At 53.8% G+C, this 18332-nt stretch overlaps 1 protein-coding gene across 4 annotated transcripts in view; it reads left to right on the top strand.

Moving 5' to 3' along the window:
• The window catches only part of USP53 (ubiquitin specific peptidase 53), a 50228-nt gene that overhangs the window by 22135 nt on the left and 9761 nt on the right, over nt 1-18332 (top strand). For all 4 annotated transcript variants that reach the window (XR_008390296.1, XM_053658502.1, XM_053658503.1 and 1 more), the window contains 12 exons: nt 721-813; nt 1863-1997; nt 3678-3791; nt 3868-3950; nt 7328-7433; nt 8033-8179; nt 8838-8987; nt 12342-12504; nt 12975-13127; nt 14710-14832; nt 15883-16582; nt 17549-17625. Coding sequence is in view for 3 of the 4 variants with exons in the window: in XM_053658502.1 (XP_053514477.1) it covers nt 721-813; nt 1863-1997; nt 3678-3791; nt 3868-3950; nt 7328-7433; nt 8033-8179; nt 8838-8987; nt 12342-12504; nt 12975-13127; nt 14710-14832; nt 15883-16582; nt 17549-17625 (2044 nt within the window). In the remaining variant the exon portion in view is untranslated. The remainder of the gene's footprint in view (nt 1-720; nt 814-1862; nt 1998-3677; nt 3792-3867; nt 3951-7327; nt 7434-8032; nt 8180-8837; nt 8988-12341; nt 12505-12974; nt 13128-14709; nt 14833-15882; nt 16583-17548; nt 17626-18332) is intronic.

Here is an 18332-nt window from a genome sequence, read left to right on the forward strand (position 1 = left end):
GCAGCAGACTTCTCACAACGACTTCGAGTACCAGGCCGACTTATTTAAACCGCGACAGGCTTGCTTGTTTATCTTGCTTTTGTCTTGTAGTAGAAAATGACGCATGTGCAAGTGCAGCAAAAGTACTTGGGTTATTCCTTCCTTGCAGTATTTTGTGGTTCCTGCTGTTACCGTCGTCTGGCCCTGGGGCTGGAACTGCTGCCCCCTCTCCTGCTGCAGCCCCGGCCCAGCCCCCTCTCCTTCGGGGGCCACCAGCCTCTGCTCACACTTGCTTCTCGCTCGCCCTGTGCTGACTAACCCCTGTTGGCCGCGCCCTGGCTCTCCCAATTCCAGTTCCTCCCCAGGGTCATAGTCGCTGCCTCTCCCGCGCCCCCGCCAAGCCCTCCAGTCAGCACCCCAGGTCCCCACTCCTAGGGCGTCCTTCCCTGTGGAGTGCGTGTGTCGCTTGTGGTCCCTTGCGGAACCTGGTCAGGTCCGAAAGGCTCGTCTGTCCCGTGTTCACGTGTGCATCGGTAGGGGTCATGCCGCATCATCCGCTGGAGGCGCCCTGGCTGCGTGCGGCTGCGTGGGCCCAGCTGCCGCTCTCTGGGCCGTGCGTGTCTGCTCACGTCCCCGGGGTGGACCAGTCGTTAGCCTCCTGCGGCCGGAAGGCCGTGCCAGTCTCCCGTCTCCGTGAGCAGAGCCTCACTGTCCGCCTCTCCCACACCCACTGTGTTCCAGGTGCTGTGGCAGCTGGACATCTTCCGAAGGAGCCTGCGGGCGCTGACGGGACATGCCTGCCAGGGGGAGGCCTGCATATTCTGTGCGCTGAAGGTAACCCCGTCCCGGCTCTGGAAGGCTAATGCCGTTCCTCCAGGGATTTAATTCTGCCTGGTGGCCTGTTTGATGTATGTGACATATTCGATCATCTTGTTTGCAATGAAAGTTCACCGTCCAGTAACTTATAGTTTTGAAGATGAATTCGTCAAGTATGGCTTATTCGGGTTCATGTCATTTTTCACCTTCGTTAGCAACAGTACCTTTTGTATTATTTTGAAAGTATTTTAACACATTTTTTGAGCTACTACTGAATTCTGGTTACCAAGGAAACAGCCGTGAACAACACTGATAAAAAACTTGTTTCATGGTGCTTATATTCTTCCAGGGAGGAGACGGGGATAACTAGGCAAACTGGAAAGTATATCAGGTGCTAGTGACTGCAAGAGAAGCAGCAGTGGGGAAGGGGACAGAGCTGAGGGGGGGGAACGCCTCACTGAGGGTGACGTAGACATGATGAATGGGCGGGGTGGCCGAGTGGGCGGAGCGTTCGGGCAGGCAGAGGCCCCAGGTGGGCATGGGGTGATGCTGTCTGGGAAACCAGGCCTGTCTGTTGGCCCAGGCAGGCTCTGGGGCCTGGCCGTGCCTCCCGGGCTGAGAATAGAGGGGCAGGCGGGCAGGCGGGCAGGCGGAGCCGGAGTCGGTCTGTGCTGGCTGAAGGTAACGCTCGTTGACATGGTTGAACTGAGATGTCGTCCACGCATTTTGGGGCTGCCGAGTTCCTACTGGTTGTCCTGTAATTAGGTGTTCGTTTTGGGTTAACCTAATTTTAGTTCCTATGGCACTTTCAGATTTAAAGCAGCTTATCTCAGAACTTCCCGAGACCTGCATCAGAATCAGCTGGGGATGGTTAAAAGCAGGCCTCTCTCAAGTCTGCCCAGCGGGACAGCACTCGGGGGCCCGGCCTGTGCTGCATGAGGCTAGGCCTGTCATTCCGGCACTTGGCCTGTGGGTGGAATTTTAGGCCAGCAGGACTGGTGTTCGATGGCGAGTGTGGCAGTGAAACTGTGGACATGATGCTCATGGCCGCGCTTGTGGCTTCACAGGTGATGTTTGCGCAGTTCCGGCACAGCCGGGAGAAGGCGCTGCCCTCGGACAACGTGCGGCGCGCCCTGGCCGAGAGCTTCAGGGACGAGCACAGGTTCCAGCTGGGCCTCATGGACGATGCCGCTGAGTGCTTTGTAAGCAGGGACATGGGCAGCCCTCCGCCGGCGTCTGGGGGTGCGGGGTGCGGGGCGAGGTCCTGAGCCCCATCCTGAACCTACAGTGCGCAGGGAGGAGCGCTGGACCGCTGGACGGGGCCTGGCCCTTGTGCTGGCGGACCTCTGTGCTGTGTGCCAAGTTTTATTGAGTGTTAGAATGTTTTAAAATGTATTTATGGGCGCGAAGAGCTTTATTCAGTTAAATAGTATCATTTAGGCTGGGATCCTGCCCCGCCCCCCACCTTTACTGGGCTGGCATGTTCTCACACTGGGCAGAACTCAAAATGTTTCGGTGCCGCAGGTGTTTAAGGTGCAGCAGACTCTGCCGTAGTCTTGCACGTAGCCAGCAAATCCTGCCAGTTCTCCCCTCAGAACCCTGGGCGGGTTTCCTCGTCCGACTGTTGTCTTGTCCCCACGCCCCCAGGTCAGGCCTCCTGCCCAGAGTCCCTTCACCTGCACCCCGCCCCCGTGTTTTCACCTTCACATGGTGCTTGCTCCTCAGGGAGGGGGCTCTGTGATGCGCGTCCAGACCCCGTCTGACCTTCGGGGCGGCGCCCTCCCTCCTGGGGCGACAGCTCCATGCAGGGGGTACAGTCTTTGCTCCCTGCGGAACCACGCACAGCCTTTCAGACCTGGTCAGGGGCGCAGGCTCGGCCAGTGGGTGCCGGCGGGGAGGTGCACAAGGACAGCCTCGCGGGCCTCTGAGTCCCGCAGAGTCTACCTGGCGTGTGCGTCGTGGTGTGTCCTCGTGAGCACCCGACCATCCCTGCGGCAGGCGCGAGGCTGCCAGACCAGGGCCACCCTCCCGGTGCTGGGTAAAGCGTCCGGAACAGCACCCACAGTCGGGAAGCCGCTTCTCACCCTTCTCCACTTTAGAACTGACCCAGTGCGTCAAGTATCAAGCATGTTGGGCACGACACTGAAGTGAACAGTTCACTTCTCTCGAATGAAACGCAGTGGTGCAGGACACGGTAGTTCAAGACCGTCCTGGCTTAAACCACTGCGCCTTCTCAAACCACCGGGGCAGAGGAGGAGGAAGTGGCTGGCCAGAAGGAGCCGTTATTTCAGCTCTGGTAGAAAGGAGAGTTGTCTTTTGAAGAAATAAATGCCCTTGTTGATTTGCACTACAAATCCGAACTTTCACTTGAAATCTGTTCCAGATTTCGTTCCTTGCATGAGGCTGTTAGAGCAGGTGTTGTCACTGGTATTGATCATTGATCACTGATCAATGTGCCGGTGCACATTGTACAGATGATCCACACGGTCCAACGGGGGGGCCTTTTTCTTTAAATTAACAGCTTTTAGCATTGGGAGAGTGCTGAAAACAGGGGGACTGTGCTTTCTAATGTTAAGTTCCAGATGTCAGCCACCACGTGCTGGTTTTTAAAAGGATTAAAAAAATCTTTATTACAACCATACATTACATTATAATGTTTCTTTTGTTATTGCTTTTAAAAAGCTAATGCTACAAATAGTGGACAATGGAACACGATTTGAAGTGTTGGTTAAGTAGAAAAGCTGACGATACGGAGGGCGCTTCTAATCTGAGACGTCAGGAAGCCTTCAGAAGGTTTTTAAGTTTGTGGAGTTTGCAGAGCTGTGTTTTGAAGTGCCCTCTGCCAGGTTCTCGACTCACTGGCCACCCGGTTTCTGAATCAGGAGAACATCTTGGAGAGGATCCACTTCCACATCGTGCCCGGCCAGGACGCTGACATGTGCACCTCCAAGTGCTGCGTCACCCACCAGAAGTTCGCCATGACCCTGTACGAGCAGGTGAGCAGCGGGCCCCTCCCGCCCAGGTGCCCGTCTGTGCCGAGATGGGTGAATTAAGCACCTGTTTTCGCCGCAGTGCGTGTGCCGCAGCTGTGGGGCCTCCTCGGACCCTCTGCCCTTCACGGAGTTCGTGCGCTACATTTCGACAACAGCCCTGTGGTAAGCCCCTGAAAGTCACCATTACCAGACCGAATAGTGCCTCTCAGCCCACGAGCGTTTATTTTGTAAGCCCTGACCTGCGCGAGTGTCTGCCGTCTGTGGGGCTGGCCGACGGCCGCCCTCAGCAGTACAGGCAGCGTCTGCGTCAGTCGGTGTTGGTGAGTTAGGCAGATACACACGGTGAGACGCACGGAGCGTGAGTCAGGACTCCTGTCTGTTTGCACTCGTAGGTACCGCATGTCAGGTACTGAATGCTTACTGTGTTCCAGGCTTGGCATCAACTGTCACTTTAACCCTAATGAAAACGCTCTTTCGTTGATGAAGAAATGGGGTCAGTGAGGGCCCTCTGGTAACTAGAGTCGTCACCATGGAAACCCAGGTCTGGCTTCCTTTAACTCCGGCATCTTCCTGGTCACCCACCTCTCCAGTGGCTGGGAGAAGGAGCCCACCAGCCTCGGTGCTTTCTCTCGTGCTCGGCGGAGCGCGCCAGTGCCAGGGCACTCCCGTCGAGGTCGCGTGCTGTACACTGTCGGAACTGCGAACCCGCGTGTGGCCCGCTCTGGGCACTGACGGACGGAGGGCTGGGCCTCTGGAACGGAACCCGGTGCGGGCGGTAGAGCTCACATCACGTTTCTTTTTGGAAATGTCTGAGTGTTTGTTGGATTAAAGATGTGCAATACCGACCCCGACCGGTGTGGCTCAGCGGAGTGTTGTCGGCAAAGCAGAACGTCACCAGTTTGATCCCTGGTCCGGGAATGTTCCTAGGTTGCGGGTTTTGTCCCCAGTCAGGGTGCATACGAGAGGCAGGCAATGGATATTTATTTCTCACAATGATATTTCTCTTTCTCCCTCCGTTCCCCACTCTTAAATTAATAAATAAAGTCAAAAGATACTCAGCACCCCGATATGTAAGTAAAAAGTGGCCTCCAGTCGGGGGGTGTTGGGTAAAACGCGGCACACACCCTGGAGGCCCCGGTGAAGTGGTCGGCGAGCCTGACGGGGCTGAAGGCGCGGCCGGGCTCCTGTTCACCAGCGAGGGGCCCTTCCCCCCCTGAGCAGGGCGACTGTTCCTGGGAGCAGCGGGCTAGAGAGGGCGCCTTCCCTGCCGTCTGCTGTTCTGGTTGGGCCCAAGTTTATACTCAGGTCCCTTGGTGAGTTATGTAGTGATTTAAGTAACAATGTAAAAGAGTGATTTGACTTGGAAAGACCTTTGGACAGAGCATCATGCACCTCATCACATAGTTCCAAACAGTGGTGTAACTTTCCTGTTACTTTGTTCTGGCCTGATTTTTTATCATACGTCTGCCAGATTTCATGGTTTTCCACTTGATGGACATTTAACTTTTTTTTTTTAATTTTTTTATTGATTATGCTGTTACAGTTGTTCTATTCCCTCCCTTCATTCCCCTCCACCCTACTCCCCCGTCCCCACCATCCCTCCCCTTTAGTTCATGTCCATGTGTCACAAGTTCTTTAGATTCTATATTTCCCATACTATTCTTACCCTCCCCCCTGTCTATTTTCTATCTACTGTCTATGCTACTTATTTTCTGTACCTTCTCCCCCCATCTCCTCCTCCCACTCCCCTGTTGCTAACCCTCCTTGAGATCTTCATTTCTATGTTTCCACTCCTGATCTAGAAAAGCTGTCCTTTTAGTTTGCTTTTGTTTTAGGTGTGGTTGTTAATAACTGTGAGTTTGTTGTCCTTTCGCTGTTCATGTTTCTTTAACTTCTTTTTCTTCGATAAGTCCCTTTAACATTTCATATAATAAGGGCTTGGCAATGATGAACTCCTTGAATTTGATCTTATCTGAGAAGCACTTTATCTGTCCTTCCATTCTAAATGAAAGTTTTGCTGGATAGAGCAATCTTGGTTGTAGGTCTTTGGATTTCATGACTTGGAATACCTCTTTCCAGCCCCTTCTTGCCTGTAAGGTCTCTTTTGAGAAACCTGCTGACAGTCTGATGGGGACTCCTTTGTAGGTGACTGTCCCCTTAGTTCTTGCTGCTTCTAGGATTCTCTCTTTCATTTTAATTTTGGCTAATGTAACGATGATGTGCGTTGGTGTGTTCCTTCTTGGATCCAACTTCTTTGGGATTCTCTGAGCTTCCTGGATTTCCTGGAAGTCTATTTCCTTTGCCAGATAGGGGAATTTCTCCTTTATTATTTGTTCAAATAAGTTTTCCACTGGTGGCTGTGCCTTTCCCCCCTTCTGGTACCCCTATAATTCGGATGTTGGAGCGTTTAAAGATGTCCTGGAGGTTCCTAAGACTCTCCTCATTTCTTTGAATTCTTGCTTCTTGACTCTTTTCTGTTTGGCCATTATTTGCTTTCTTCTGGTCCACTCCATTGATTTGAGTCCCAGTTTCCATTTCATTGCTATTGGTGTCCTGTGCAATTCCATTCATTTCAGTTAGTTTCGCCTTCATATATTTGTCTAATTTGTGCCTATAATCAACCAGTTCTGTGAGGATCCTGATCAGCAGTGTTTTAAACTGTGCATCTGAGAGTTTTGCTATTTCTTCATTGCTTAGATTTATAGGCTCTGGGGCTTTGAGCTCTTCTTGAGCCATTTTTGGTCTGTTCGCCCCGTTAAGTGTGAGGAGCGGAGCCTTGGACTCCCAGGTCGCTGGGTTGTGACGCTGTATGTGGGGGCGTGGTCAGAGCTGGGAAATGACGGCCCCCTCTGCTGTTTATCACAGCTGGGTGAGGATCAGTGCCTTAGGTGGTTCACCTGTACCGGGCCACTCAGAGTCGCTGGGTTATGACGCTGTATGTGGAGGTGGGGTCAGAGCAGGGAAATGGCGGTGCCCTCCACTGCCGCTTGCTGCGGGGACCCGCTGGGTCCCGGTCCAATCGCCCACTCCCTGGCTTGTCTATCCGCGCACAAATGCGCGACCACAGTCAACACGCAGCCCTGCTCCCTCGCTGTTTCCCCCCCGCGGTCGCTCACTAGGTCCAACCCTGGGCCTGGATTCCGCGCTCCTGGGTTCCAGGTGCCTGAGTCCGTCTGACCGAGTTTTCCTGTGCAACCCCGCTCCACCAGCTGCTGGTTTTGCCCCTTACTGGTCAGACTGAAGAATTTGTTGTTAACAGACTTCCAAAAAGTTCAATTTTCTGTGTTCTGGCAGTGTTTTCTGTTGCTAATATTTAGTTGTCTCTAAATTTGGTTGTGTGAGAAGGCACGGTACATCCACCTATGCCTCCATCTTGGCGGAAGTGGTTAATGTCGACATTTGACTTTTTTGCACAAAGTCATGTTTTAAGCTGGAAACAAGTGACGGCACATCTGCTGACTACGTAGTGTTTTCCCTGCACGATCCCCAGACCGGCCCACGTGCCTCGGTCGGACCTGGGGCCGTGTTTTCTTCCGCAGCAACGAGGTGGAGAGGATGCTGGCCCGGCACGAGCGCTGCAAGCCCGAGCTGTTCGCAGACCTGCTGCAGGCCGCGCACACGGCCGATGACGACAGGCGGTGCCCCGTAAGTCCCGCGCGGAGCCCCGGGCTCCCTGCCGGCGTTGGGAACGCCCCTCGGAGACGGTTCCCTGAGCGCCAGTGACCCGTGGGACCGACTTGAAGGGTCGGTTTTGCAGCGTCCCTTAGGGGGCTGCGTCATGGACTGTGCCACGTGGGCCATGCACCTCAGCACTGTTTCTCCAAAGGCTCCGAACGCCCTGGGGGTTTAAGGCAGTGTGTTAATGTTTTATTTCTGCAAGTTTGCCGTTCGGCCAAAGACAAAATTAACTCTGTTTTTTTTTCTTTAAACTTTACAAATGGTTTCATCCTTTTCTGATGTAACATTATTAATGATTTCAAGGGTTCTATTTCTGATTTTTTTAGGCTGAATTCTTGTTTTAACAGATTTACAAAAATGCCAAGGAAAAGCACTGTAATTTAAAATAAACTTCCAGTGTAATCAGTAAGAGAAATTGTCTGTTAGATGTTCGTTTTAATGTGCTGAAGAAATGAATTCCCCACATACGTTAAGACTGTTACTGCACATCGCCAACCGTACGAGGCACTACCTGTGGAATGTCTGCTTCAGTAATTTCAAGACTCGCCTTCTGTGTTTTTCTTTAGAGTAACTGTGGCCAAAGGATAAAAATCCGCCGCGTCCTGATGAACTGCCCCGAGATCGTCACGATCGGCCTGGTCTGGGACTCCGAGCAGTCGGACCTGACGGAGGACGTCGTGCGGAGCCTAGCGACGCGCCTCTACCTCCCCGGGGTAGCCCAGCCCTTCTCACTCTCTGCCCTTTCGCTGTTACACGTCCCCGGCGCGTCTTGGTGTGCGACGCGGGGCTCGGTTCCTCAGAACTGCACTTTCTCTCTAGAGGAGACAGAGTTCAGGTGCGACTCTGGTAAGGCTGGCCCAGCCAGACTAACCGGAAGGCCTCTCTGGCCCGGCTGGGGCCGGCGGCCAGTTTGACCCGAGCTCGTGCTGCGTCCCCGTCACGCCAGCGTGGTGGTGACGTGGTCGTAAATGCAGACAGCGACCGGCAGGGTTGAAGATGGAAGTCCGTCTCCACCTCTTCTGTGCTCGTTAACGTATTTCGGATCGGTCTGTGTTACGGTTAAACTTTTAGAGAATTGTCATGTAGGTGATATGATAATTGTAACTCATATACGTGACTCAGTCGGGAGTTACCAGAAAATGTGTGATTTATCCCACATTGTGAGTTCACGTGTGTAACGTGTGAGCGTTGCATGGCTGGAGACACCGAATGGCTGAGCTAAGTTCAGTGTGTTCACATGTGTTTCTCGTGGACGATTCAAAGTCGTGACCCCGCTAGCAACACAGTGATGCAACACAGTGGCATTAAGTGATCGTTACTTCATTTTTGGAAAATACTGTATCAAAGGTACATTGTTAATTTTTTAAACAGCTTTTTTATAGGGTCACTGATGAAAATGCCAAAAACAGTGAACTTGACCTGGTTGGCATGATCTGCTACACCAGCCGACACTACTGTGCCTTCACCTTTCACACCAAGAGCTCCAAGTGGGTTTTTTTTGATGACGCGAACGTGAAGGAGGTGAGTGGCATTTCACAGACTGGAATAACTGGAATAATATAATAGTGATTAATGATAAATATACAGTTATATAAAATGGGTGAAGGAACCTAAAATCAGCGAGGCCCAGGTGGCTGACTGCTAGACAGACCACCAGAAAGTCAGTCCCACAAGGGGCGAGTTCTGGAGGCTGGCAGGGGTCCCCTTTCATCTTGATTGAATGGTGACCTGCTGCCTGGGGGCGTCCTGCTAGGGTGCGGACAGGCCACCGTGCAGCAGGAGGTCAGGCTGGCCCAGGGCTCGCACAGGAGCGCGCCTCCCACCCGCACATGCTGAGAGGTGTGCGGACACCCAGGGCGTCGCCCGAGCAGAGTGACCGAGTTGTCCCAGTGATGCTCCGGACAAGCCTGACGGCCTGCACAGCAGTTCTGGGCCAGCTGTGACATTAAGTCACTCAAAAACAAACAGACAAAAAAGACAAAAAATGATAGAGATGGACGTACCAGACGAGAATGTTCCAGCTCCTATTTAAGTAGAAGCTTCATTAGGAAACAGTCACGGGGCGTGGACCACAAAGTCACTCATTAGCGGGACGTCACCCAAACCTCCACCCTTCAGTGTGACACTGTTCGGGGATAGGTGCGTCATGGACTGGGAGGAAGTGTTCGCCAGGCGAACACCAAACGGAGGCCATATGCACGTAGCTCAGCAGGACAAGGACAAACCCACTTAAAAATAGGCAGAAGATTTGGACAGTTCTCCGAAGAAGAGGTGTGAGCGGCCCTCGGGATGGCAGTGGGCGTGACGGAGCCCGGGAGAAATGCTAGTCCACGTCACCGTGAGCTTGGGGACGCACCTGTCAGGAGAGCCAAAATTCGGGAGCCTGGCCTCCCAGAGCCTGGCAGGGTGCGAAGCGGCCAGACCCTGGGCACAGGCGTCCTGAGGAGCCGCACGGAGCCGTCACTTCGGAAAAGTGCGCCGGCTCCCTCTGAACTGGGGCGGATGCTTAGCGCACAGCCTGGCACTTCCCCTCCCGTGGACGCGCACACACAGCTCGTGCCGGACGTTCGTGTTGGCTTATCCTGGCAGCCCCACCTGGCGACACCTCGAGTGTCCACCTGCAGGGGAGTGGACGGCCACGCTGTGGTCTCACCGTACAGTGAGCTGCAGGCAGTGCCACCGTGTGGATGGTCTCAAAGGCAGTGATGGTGCCGATGAAGGAATGAGGCGTCAGCAGCCCAGCACGGTGACTCCACTTACACAGGACTCTGACAAGGGGAAATGGGAGGCGACAGGAGGAGGGCGGCGGGTTGCCCACGCTGCTGGGGCCCGGGGCCCGCGCCAGGACCGTGTGGCCGTGTGCCTCTCCCCCAGTGTGCCGGTGGTAGTTCCGTGTAGACTGTGCCGGGCACGGCCAGGGGGTGTGTGCACGGTGTACGTGGTGCCAGCCCTCTGCTCCGCTTCCTCGGGGCGCGGTTACAGCAGTTCACCAAGACGTGCCATCTGCCGCCCGCGTGTGGCGACACCTTGGCCATCCTCCTCGCGTCCACATAGTTTACAGTTTAAGTTGTCGAAACTGGGAGGAGGAACTGGGGTATACTCACCCTGTGAGGGTTTTTTTAAAGATTTTATTCATCTATTTTTAGAGAGGGGAAGGGAGGGAGAAGGAAAAGGAGGGAACATTGATGTGTGAGAGATACAGTGTGGCTGCCTCTCTCACGCCCCCTACTGGGGACCTGGCCCTTAACCCAGGCCTGTGCCCTGACTGGGAATCGAACCTGCGACCCTTTGGTTCACAGGCCCGTGTTCAATCCACTGAGCCACACCAGCCAGGGCTCACCTTTGTGAGTTTTATGTTTGTTTTGCTTTCAAATGATTCTAGTTCTGCAAGTGTCTCAGCCTCCCAGGGAAGGAGGGTAAACAGCTAAATATGTGCAGTTTGAAAAACTCCTCAGACACCTTTTAAGGCCCCTTCCTTCTCTGCAAAAGCCAGCATTCTAGAATGCTTTGTTTTGTTCGATTGATCTTATTTTGTTTTTAAGTGGACTTTATAGAGGCATGATTTATAAACATTAAAATGCACCCATTTTGAGTATATAGTTTAAGTTTTGACAGCTGTGTACACTCCTGTGTTACCTCCACAATCATACAGAAAATTTCCATCTCCCCAGAGTTGTGCCATGTCCCTGCCGGTCCCCCTCCACACCCCGGTCCCCAGGACTCACCGAGGCCCCTGTGACCGTCTCTGCCCCTCCTTCGGCGTTAAGAGAATGGCCTCCCGGGGCCGCTTCCTTCACCAGGCACAGTCGGTGTGAAAAGTCACGCTCACTGTGTGTGTCTCTCCTCGCTTTTCCTCTGTGTCCTGCCGTCCAGCTGGGCAGAGCCATGTGCCTACTCACTGCTGAGTGCGAGGAGTCTCGGGGTAAACGTGATTCCCCGCTGCTCTTTGGTAACCCCTGAAAGTGGCTTACCACTTTCTCCGTCCTTCCGGACTTTCTCCATCCTTCCGGGCAGCTGGCCTGCCCCGGCGCCCCGAGTGGCGCTCTTCAGCCCCAGGGGCTCAGCACAGTGTCTCTGGGGTCTCACCCGCATTCCCCTCGCAATTAGTGGAGGTCAGGGTAGCTTTCCCGTGCTTACCGGCCACTCTCAACATTCTGTTGGTGAAGTCTGTTCTCCTGTTTTGCCCGCTTTTCAGACCGGATTGTCTTCTTAAGGGGCTGTAGGAATTCTGTGTTCTGCACACCGGTCCTTTATTAGATGTGTGTGGCTTCACTTTTTCATTGTCTCAGTGGTGTTTTCATAGAGCAGCAAAGTATCAATTCATTCTGAGGAACCCCATTTCACAGTGTTTTTCTTGGTTTTCGTGGTGTCCTGCGTCAGACAGTTACATCCCCCCCCCGCCCCCCCCTACCCCAGTTGTCGGGCTCTCCCTTGTCTCCCTCCGTGAGCACCAGGGCCCCCCCGCGCGGCCCCTTCCGAGTTAGTTCTTGGGCTTCCTGTGTGGTCGTCTTGCTTTTTGTTTTTCATTCTTTTGCTCCAATGTCATTTGTGGAATCAACGTTCGTATTTTCCCATTAAATTGCCTTAAAGTCTTTGTCGGAAGTCTGCGAGAACACTATGTGAAAAGCTTTTTAAAGTTCACCAACCTAAGTCTCGATTATAGAGAGGATATAATCCTGCCCATCGGTTTTTAAGATGTTAACGTTCCGAGGTGTCTTGTTTAGTTACTAAGTGAGATAGTTAGTCGTGCAGCACCACAAACCGTTGGACTGCTGCTGTGGGAACGTCTGTGGGAGTTTCAACGTGCGGGTTCACGGTGTCCGCCTGGCGTGACGCCTCGGTGACGGGCTTTCTTCCCGCCACGGCTTTGGGCAGGTCGGCGCGAGGTGGAAAGACGTGGTGTCCAAGTGCCTGCGTTGCCACTTCCAACCCCTGCTGCTGTTCTACGCCAACCCTGAGGGCACAGCCGTGTCCACCGAGGACGCGCTCCGGCAGGTGGTCAGCTGGCCCCCCCACGGGCCCGTCACAGGAAACACGGGTAATCCTTTTGTGTTACTTCGGTATTTTTCTATTGTCACAGTCACACTAAGAATGCTAGTATACCGAGGGTAAAGTTAATGTCGAGAGTAATTTCAAAATTTCGTTTAAGATGGCTTTCAGGAAGATTCCAGTGCTGGAGTTAATCCTTGTGATTTTTCCCTATTTGTGGCGTCAGAAGGACCTTCAGGAGCCACCCCCGACCGTGGCCACAGAAGCACAGAGGGGACCACGGGCTGCCAGCTTTTCCAGCTGTAAACGTGGAGAGTTACAGGGAGTTAGTTCAGGGGGAGCCCCAGCAGCCAGGCCGCTGGGGGGCATGCGGAGCGCGCAGAAGTCCTTGGAAGGTGTCTGTCCTCTAAGTTTTTAAGTAGTTTTGTCTTCAGCTTTAAAAATGTCTGAAAAGAGGATTCAAACATCCCTTCTCCAGGAGAAGGAAAGGGACAATGCATTTTTGTTTTTCTTTTTCAGGATGTGAGAAACCCTCAGTTTATAAGTCAGAACATTGGGAAGAAAATGGACTTGGGGACCAGGCCAAACAGAGAGAGAATCAGAAATTTCAAACAGACGGAACCTCCTGGTGCACCCGGAGCCACGTTCAGACCAGTGGTGGCAGAGGACCAGGTACGTGCATGAGTTCTCACAGTGTCCCTGGGAGCCCTTCCTCCCTCGCTGGACCTGCTGCCCGGCGGGGCCGCGGGGAGACTGGACAGGCAGGTGACAGAACCGTGTCTTTCGGTCCTTGCGTGCCTGAGACTATGGTGTCCTCGGAGCAGTGTGACTCGCCCAGGGTTGGAGGTGCACCGTGCTCTCTGAGCCTCGCAGGTGGAGGCTGTCGGGACCGTTCCCCACACTGTCAGTGAGAACAGAATGCTGTGGCCTCCCCTTCAGGGTGTCCTTACCAACCGGCAGAGGACAAGCAGGGCTCAGTGGCTTGTCTGCTGTGCCAAAATGAAATGGGCCGTCAGTGAGTGCCCTAGCAGTTCAGAGTTGCCGTGGTAGTTTGCCCTTGGCCTCCTTCTTACCCAGCTCCCCTGTTACTGCCCTGCCACCACTGGGGTTCTCGCCAGCCGAGTCCAGGGCGGGCCTGAGGCGGGCCCCACAGTCCACTTGGGTGGGTGTCCGGGGTGATTTGGTAAGCGACTTTTTAAATATGTTAATGAGATCACATTTCCAGGGTGGTAAGGTTCGGAATTAATGGTTATCAACAGAGGAGTGCAGTAAATGCTTTAGAACTTTTAGCGGGACTGCGCCTTTTCGACCTCTTTCATCTTGTGGCACACATAAACTAACCACTAAAACTCCATGGCCCAACAAAAAATGTTCCATTTCTTGCCGATCTGACAAAAAATAGATATAATTTTCATTTATAAAAAAATAATGATAATAGTAATTACCAACCCTTTTTGCTCCAAATTGACTTCTTAAAAGCCAGGTTCCTCCATTTGTATGTAGGGATTTCTGGTTCCAAGAATTAGCTGACCGGACACAGTCTTACGATGTGACGTGACCAGTAAGGTACAGCTGCGCTGCGGGGCCTGTGGATCTATGGGTCAGGCAGGGCGCTCGCCCCGGGAGGCCACCGCTGTGTTGTTGGCCGCTGTCACTTTTCGTTGGTCAGCCAGGGAAAGAGGCAGGGCCCCTGACCGAGTGGTCAGGGGTTGCGTGTTTTAAACATTCTTGTGGCACCTCGGTTGAAAACCGCTGGATTAAGCCACCCTCTGCTTTTCCAGAGATGCCTTGTTTTAAGCCCAGAAACTTTAAAGAACACAAACTTTGGAACCGGACCTCTTGAAATCTACATTTCAGGTTATGGGAACACGGGCGAGTTTTTGACTCATGTCTCCTGATCCGAAATGGTGAGTGACCGTGCTCGCCCGGGAGGTGGAGCCGGGGAGACACGGGACGGGGCCACGCGTCCCCACGGCTCTGGCTCTTCGCACTCCTGTGGCAGGTCTCGTTTTCCCTTTGACACTCGCTCCGATGCCTCACAGGCAGTTTTAGAAGATGGGCATCTGCAGTGTCAGGATGAACCACGTTGCCTTTTTAAATTAAACATGAGAATGAGTTTGCTGTATACTTTTGTATATATTTTGTTTTTAATGTGTAGCATCTTAAATATTTCATGCAGTTCAGTTTGTATTTTTATTGAGCAATTAGGAAAATGACCTGCTTTATGATTGTGAGAATGGTTTTTCTTTTGCAGTTAAGTTAGGTCATGACGATCAGAGGGAAAGAATAAAAGGCATTTCTAGAGAATGCGCCCTGAAGGCCCTGCAGCAGAGAAGCCTGCTGTCCCCGCGGAGGGCCGGGCCCGGTCGGCCTGCAGGTGAGCGGGGGCTTGGTGGGGCTTGCAGCCTCCGTTGGGGAGGGGCTGCGAAAGTCCGGCTTTGAAACTAAGTTTTATGACTTTAATTCGACTTAACATTTTAAAAATGTACTTATTACATGTATTCGTTTATGTATTATACATTTTAATATGATTTCACTAATACCCTTATTAAATCTATAAATGTAAATTTTTCTTCATTCTCATTTAATTCTAGCCTGGAATACTTGTCTTTGTTTTGGTGTTTTAACTTTTTAACTAAAAGCTAGTAAAAGTTGCTTTATTTAATTTGTAATTAATATGAACTCCAATTCACTTGATTGGCGCATGTAACTAGTGAGGAAGGTGATGTGAGGAAGGTGATGTGCGCGAAGGGCAGGAGCTGGTCTCCCTGGGGTCCCCTGACCTCCCCTGGCTTCCTGGCCACTGCGAGCCCATCTCCCCTGCGGGTGCCCACACTTCTCCTTTTGGGCAGAATTTAACTGGGGCTGTGGCTGGAGGTACCGATGTAAGATTTCTGCTGCAGCGGCCCCTTCCACCGTGGACGTGGTGCACTTAGTGTGTATGTGGCCATAGTGTAGACTCTTTCAGGGGAGCTGCAGGGTTAGGGCAGGTCTGCTTTGAACTTGAACTCCGAGGCTCCATCGCCCTCCTGACACCCAGACCCATCTGCCCCCCACACAGTGACCGGGTAGTTTTTCCTCACACTCTCAACAGGGATTTGCTTCAGCAAACCTTTGAAATTCTACCAGCATAAGAGATAGAAAATGTTTTTATGACTATAATTAGTGAGTGCAATGAAATACTGTTTTTTTAAACTGTCTTGTGATCTACTTTACAGATCATTTTTTAAAAAATCAATCTATAAGCATTCATTGTATAAATGCTGCTCATTGAGCATAAGATTCAAAAAGCACTTTTCAATCTCAAAGCGCTGTGATGTCATTTAAACGCTTACAGTCACCACTTACCTCTTACTGCTCGACCTTCCCAAGCCGGGTGGTTGGCTGGGGCTCACGTGTGTCTCTGTTGACTTGCTGCTCTTTGAAGGTCTGCTGGACGAGGAGCTCCCGCCGTTCAAGTCTGGGTCACCTCCTGCCCTGAATGGCGTCAGGCCATGGGGCAGCCCACGCCTACCCCACGGGCAAGGCCAGGCGGCCCCGCAGGGTCGCACTGCTGCGCAGACACCGGGTTCAGGTAAACCCCAGGCTCCAGCCGCAGGACAGAAGGTGACCGGCAGAGCCAGGGGTGAGGGCGTCACCGGATACGACACAGACAGCAGCCAGGACTCTCGGGGTGGAGGGAGCGGCTGTCACAGCAGCAGCAGAAGCCGGAGCCGAGGCTGGAGACCGCTGAGAGAAACGCTGAATGTGGACAGTGTTTTTAGTGACAGTGACAGGAGGCAGCACAGTCCGAGACGTAAATCAGGTGTCGGCAACAAACCTCCATGCAGCAGAGATCAGAGTCCCCACCGGTGGCCCAACGAGGACCCGAAGCAGAAGTGTTTGGTGACCATCTACGAGGACGACCCGAAGCCGGAGGTGGGAAGGAGGAGCTCCCCGGGGGGCAGCGGCGCCAAGTGCGGCAGAGGCCTCGGAGAGACCGGAGCCGCCGGCGACACGTGGCAGGGGCAAAGGGCCGAGTCCGGGTACGAGAGCAGCGACCACGTCAGCAACGGGTCCACTCACCCGGACTCCCCGGGCGCCGAGAGCAGCGGGAGCGGCCCCCCGGCGGGTGCGGCCCCCCCCAGGTAACAGGCGGGTCTCTCGTTAATTATCTGGCGTGATTTTCAAAGTTTGTGGTCGGGTGTTGTAGGAAAGAGCTTGAGTTCAGAGGCACGAAACCTGGGATAGTGCAGGTTGCTTGACATTTCACGTTTCCATTCTTAATAGTTCTTTCCTGATTCCACAAACCCCAACTGTGTCGCGTTAGGGCCTTTGAAGTATGGCAGCCCATCACCGAGTTAGCGCTGGAAGCAATGGGTGTGTGCGCCAGGGTTCGAAGCGTCGATGCCCCCGGCTGCCTCCCGTCACCAGACTAGTGGGTCAGCTACCCCACCCCCGACTTGGCAGCCCGGGGTCGGGGGCTTCACACGGTCCCCGTCCAGGTCTGGGAAGACACGCTTTCTGTCCCATGGATGTATGAGCATGCAGTCCACGATGGGCTTGGTGTTCAGTCACTCCTGCAGCGCACCATGCTCCATGTGTGACCTGGACACGTGACCCCGGACAGCCTCGGAAGAGGCCAGCCCCTCAGGGAGCTCTGGCTACTCTTTCTGCTCTCAGTGTGTCTGAAATGTCTTGATTGCATATCAGCTGTTCTCCCACCTCCATCACTAAAAAGCCAGATTTACTAAAACCAGCTGCTGGTGTTTCATCGAAATGGTCAGGGAGCCTTTTCCTGGGCAGGGCAGGTTCATAACACTCTGGGACGGCCTGGCCCAGGGGGAGGAGGTTGGGGCTCTGTAACCAGGCAGGTTTGGACTTTAATTACCGGGCAGGTGGCGTGACTTCCAGGCCTTAACCCGCCGTGAAGGGAGGACAGCCGCATGTCCGAGTGCCGTCCTGCGATGTAGAGCAATGTGCGTGAAGCCCCGGAGCAGCACGTGGCTTATCGTGATTGTGAACAAACGTCGTTTCCTTGCTTTGCCTCGGAGCGAACGGCAGTGGTAATTCCTGGTAGTGACGCGTCTGCCGTGTGTTTTGCTGTTTTTTAGTGACCAGAGCAAGAGAGACGACCAAGGTGCAGAGCATGCGAACTCGTCCCCCCGCCAGAGTAAAAGCCCCCTCGAAGGTAAAGTCCTAGTGAATACGTCGTCCTGAAGGCTGTAAAGAGGAAGGTGTGGGTGTGGGTAGAGACGCTACGGGCGGCCCTGGGACCGAAGGTCTGGGAGTGCCGGGGGCAGAAGCAGGGTGAGCTCGTGCCTGGAGCCTCGGGGAGGGGAGGGTGGTCCTTTCAGGTAGGGACGGGGGTGTCACGGGTGGTGACGACCCCAGAACCTCAGTGTCCGGGCCTGTTCCTCGTTCACGATGCTTCTCATTCACGATGCTTCTCGTTCTCGATGTGCATCTGGTGGGGGTCAGCGTGCTGTCTCCTCCTGGTTCCCGTGCGGGCCCCAGCTGGGGGGCTCCGTGGGCACAGACGCCTCTTCGACTGTGTGGAGCGGGCGGGGAGGCTGGGGAGAGGCCAGCAGCCTCAGCTCTTCACACCGCAGCCTGCGGGTGGCTGAGGCCGACCTCCGGGCTGGGACAGCTTTGGAGGGTGAGCGGGAGGTCCTAAGGCTGCCCCAAGGTTAAGGACGAGGGGGAGCCCTGGCGAGTGGCCTGCAGGGCGTTCAGTGTGGAGATAGTAGCTCATGGTGCGGCCTTGTCACTGGTGACAAGTCAGCAAGGGAAGCAGGCAGAAGGGAAGGACGGTGGGCGTCTGAGTGTGTGCAGAGCTCGGCAGGGCTGTGGGGGCCCTGGGGAGAGGGGTCACCAAGGCTGGAGTAGTGGGCGGTG

The sequence above is a fragment of the Artibeus jamaicensis genome, unplaced genomic scaffold (assembly GCF_021234435.1).
Source record: "Artibeus jamaicensis isolate MK-2021 breed Jamaican fruit bat unplaced genomic scaffold, CSHL_Jam_final scaffold_537, whole genome shotgun sequence".
Lineage (NCBI taxonomy): Eukaryota > Metazoa > Chordata > Mammalia > Chiroptera > Phyllostomidae > Artibeus > Artibeus jamaicensis.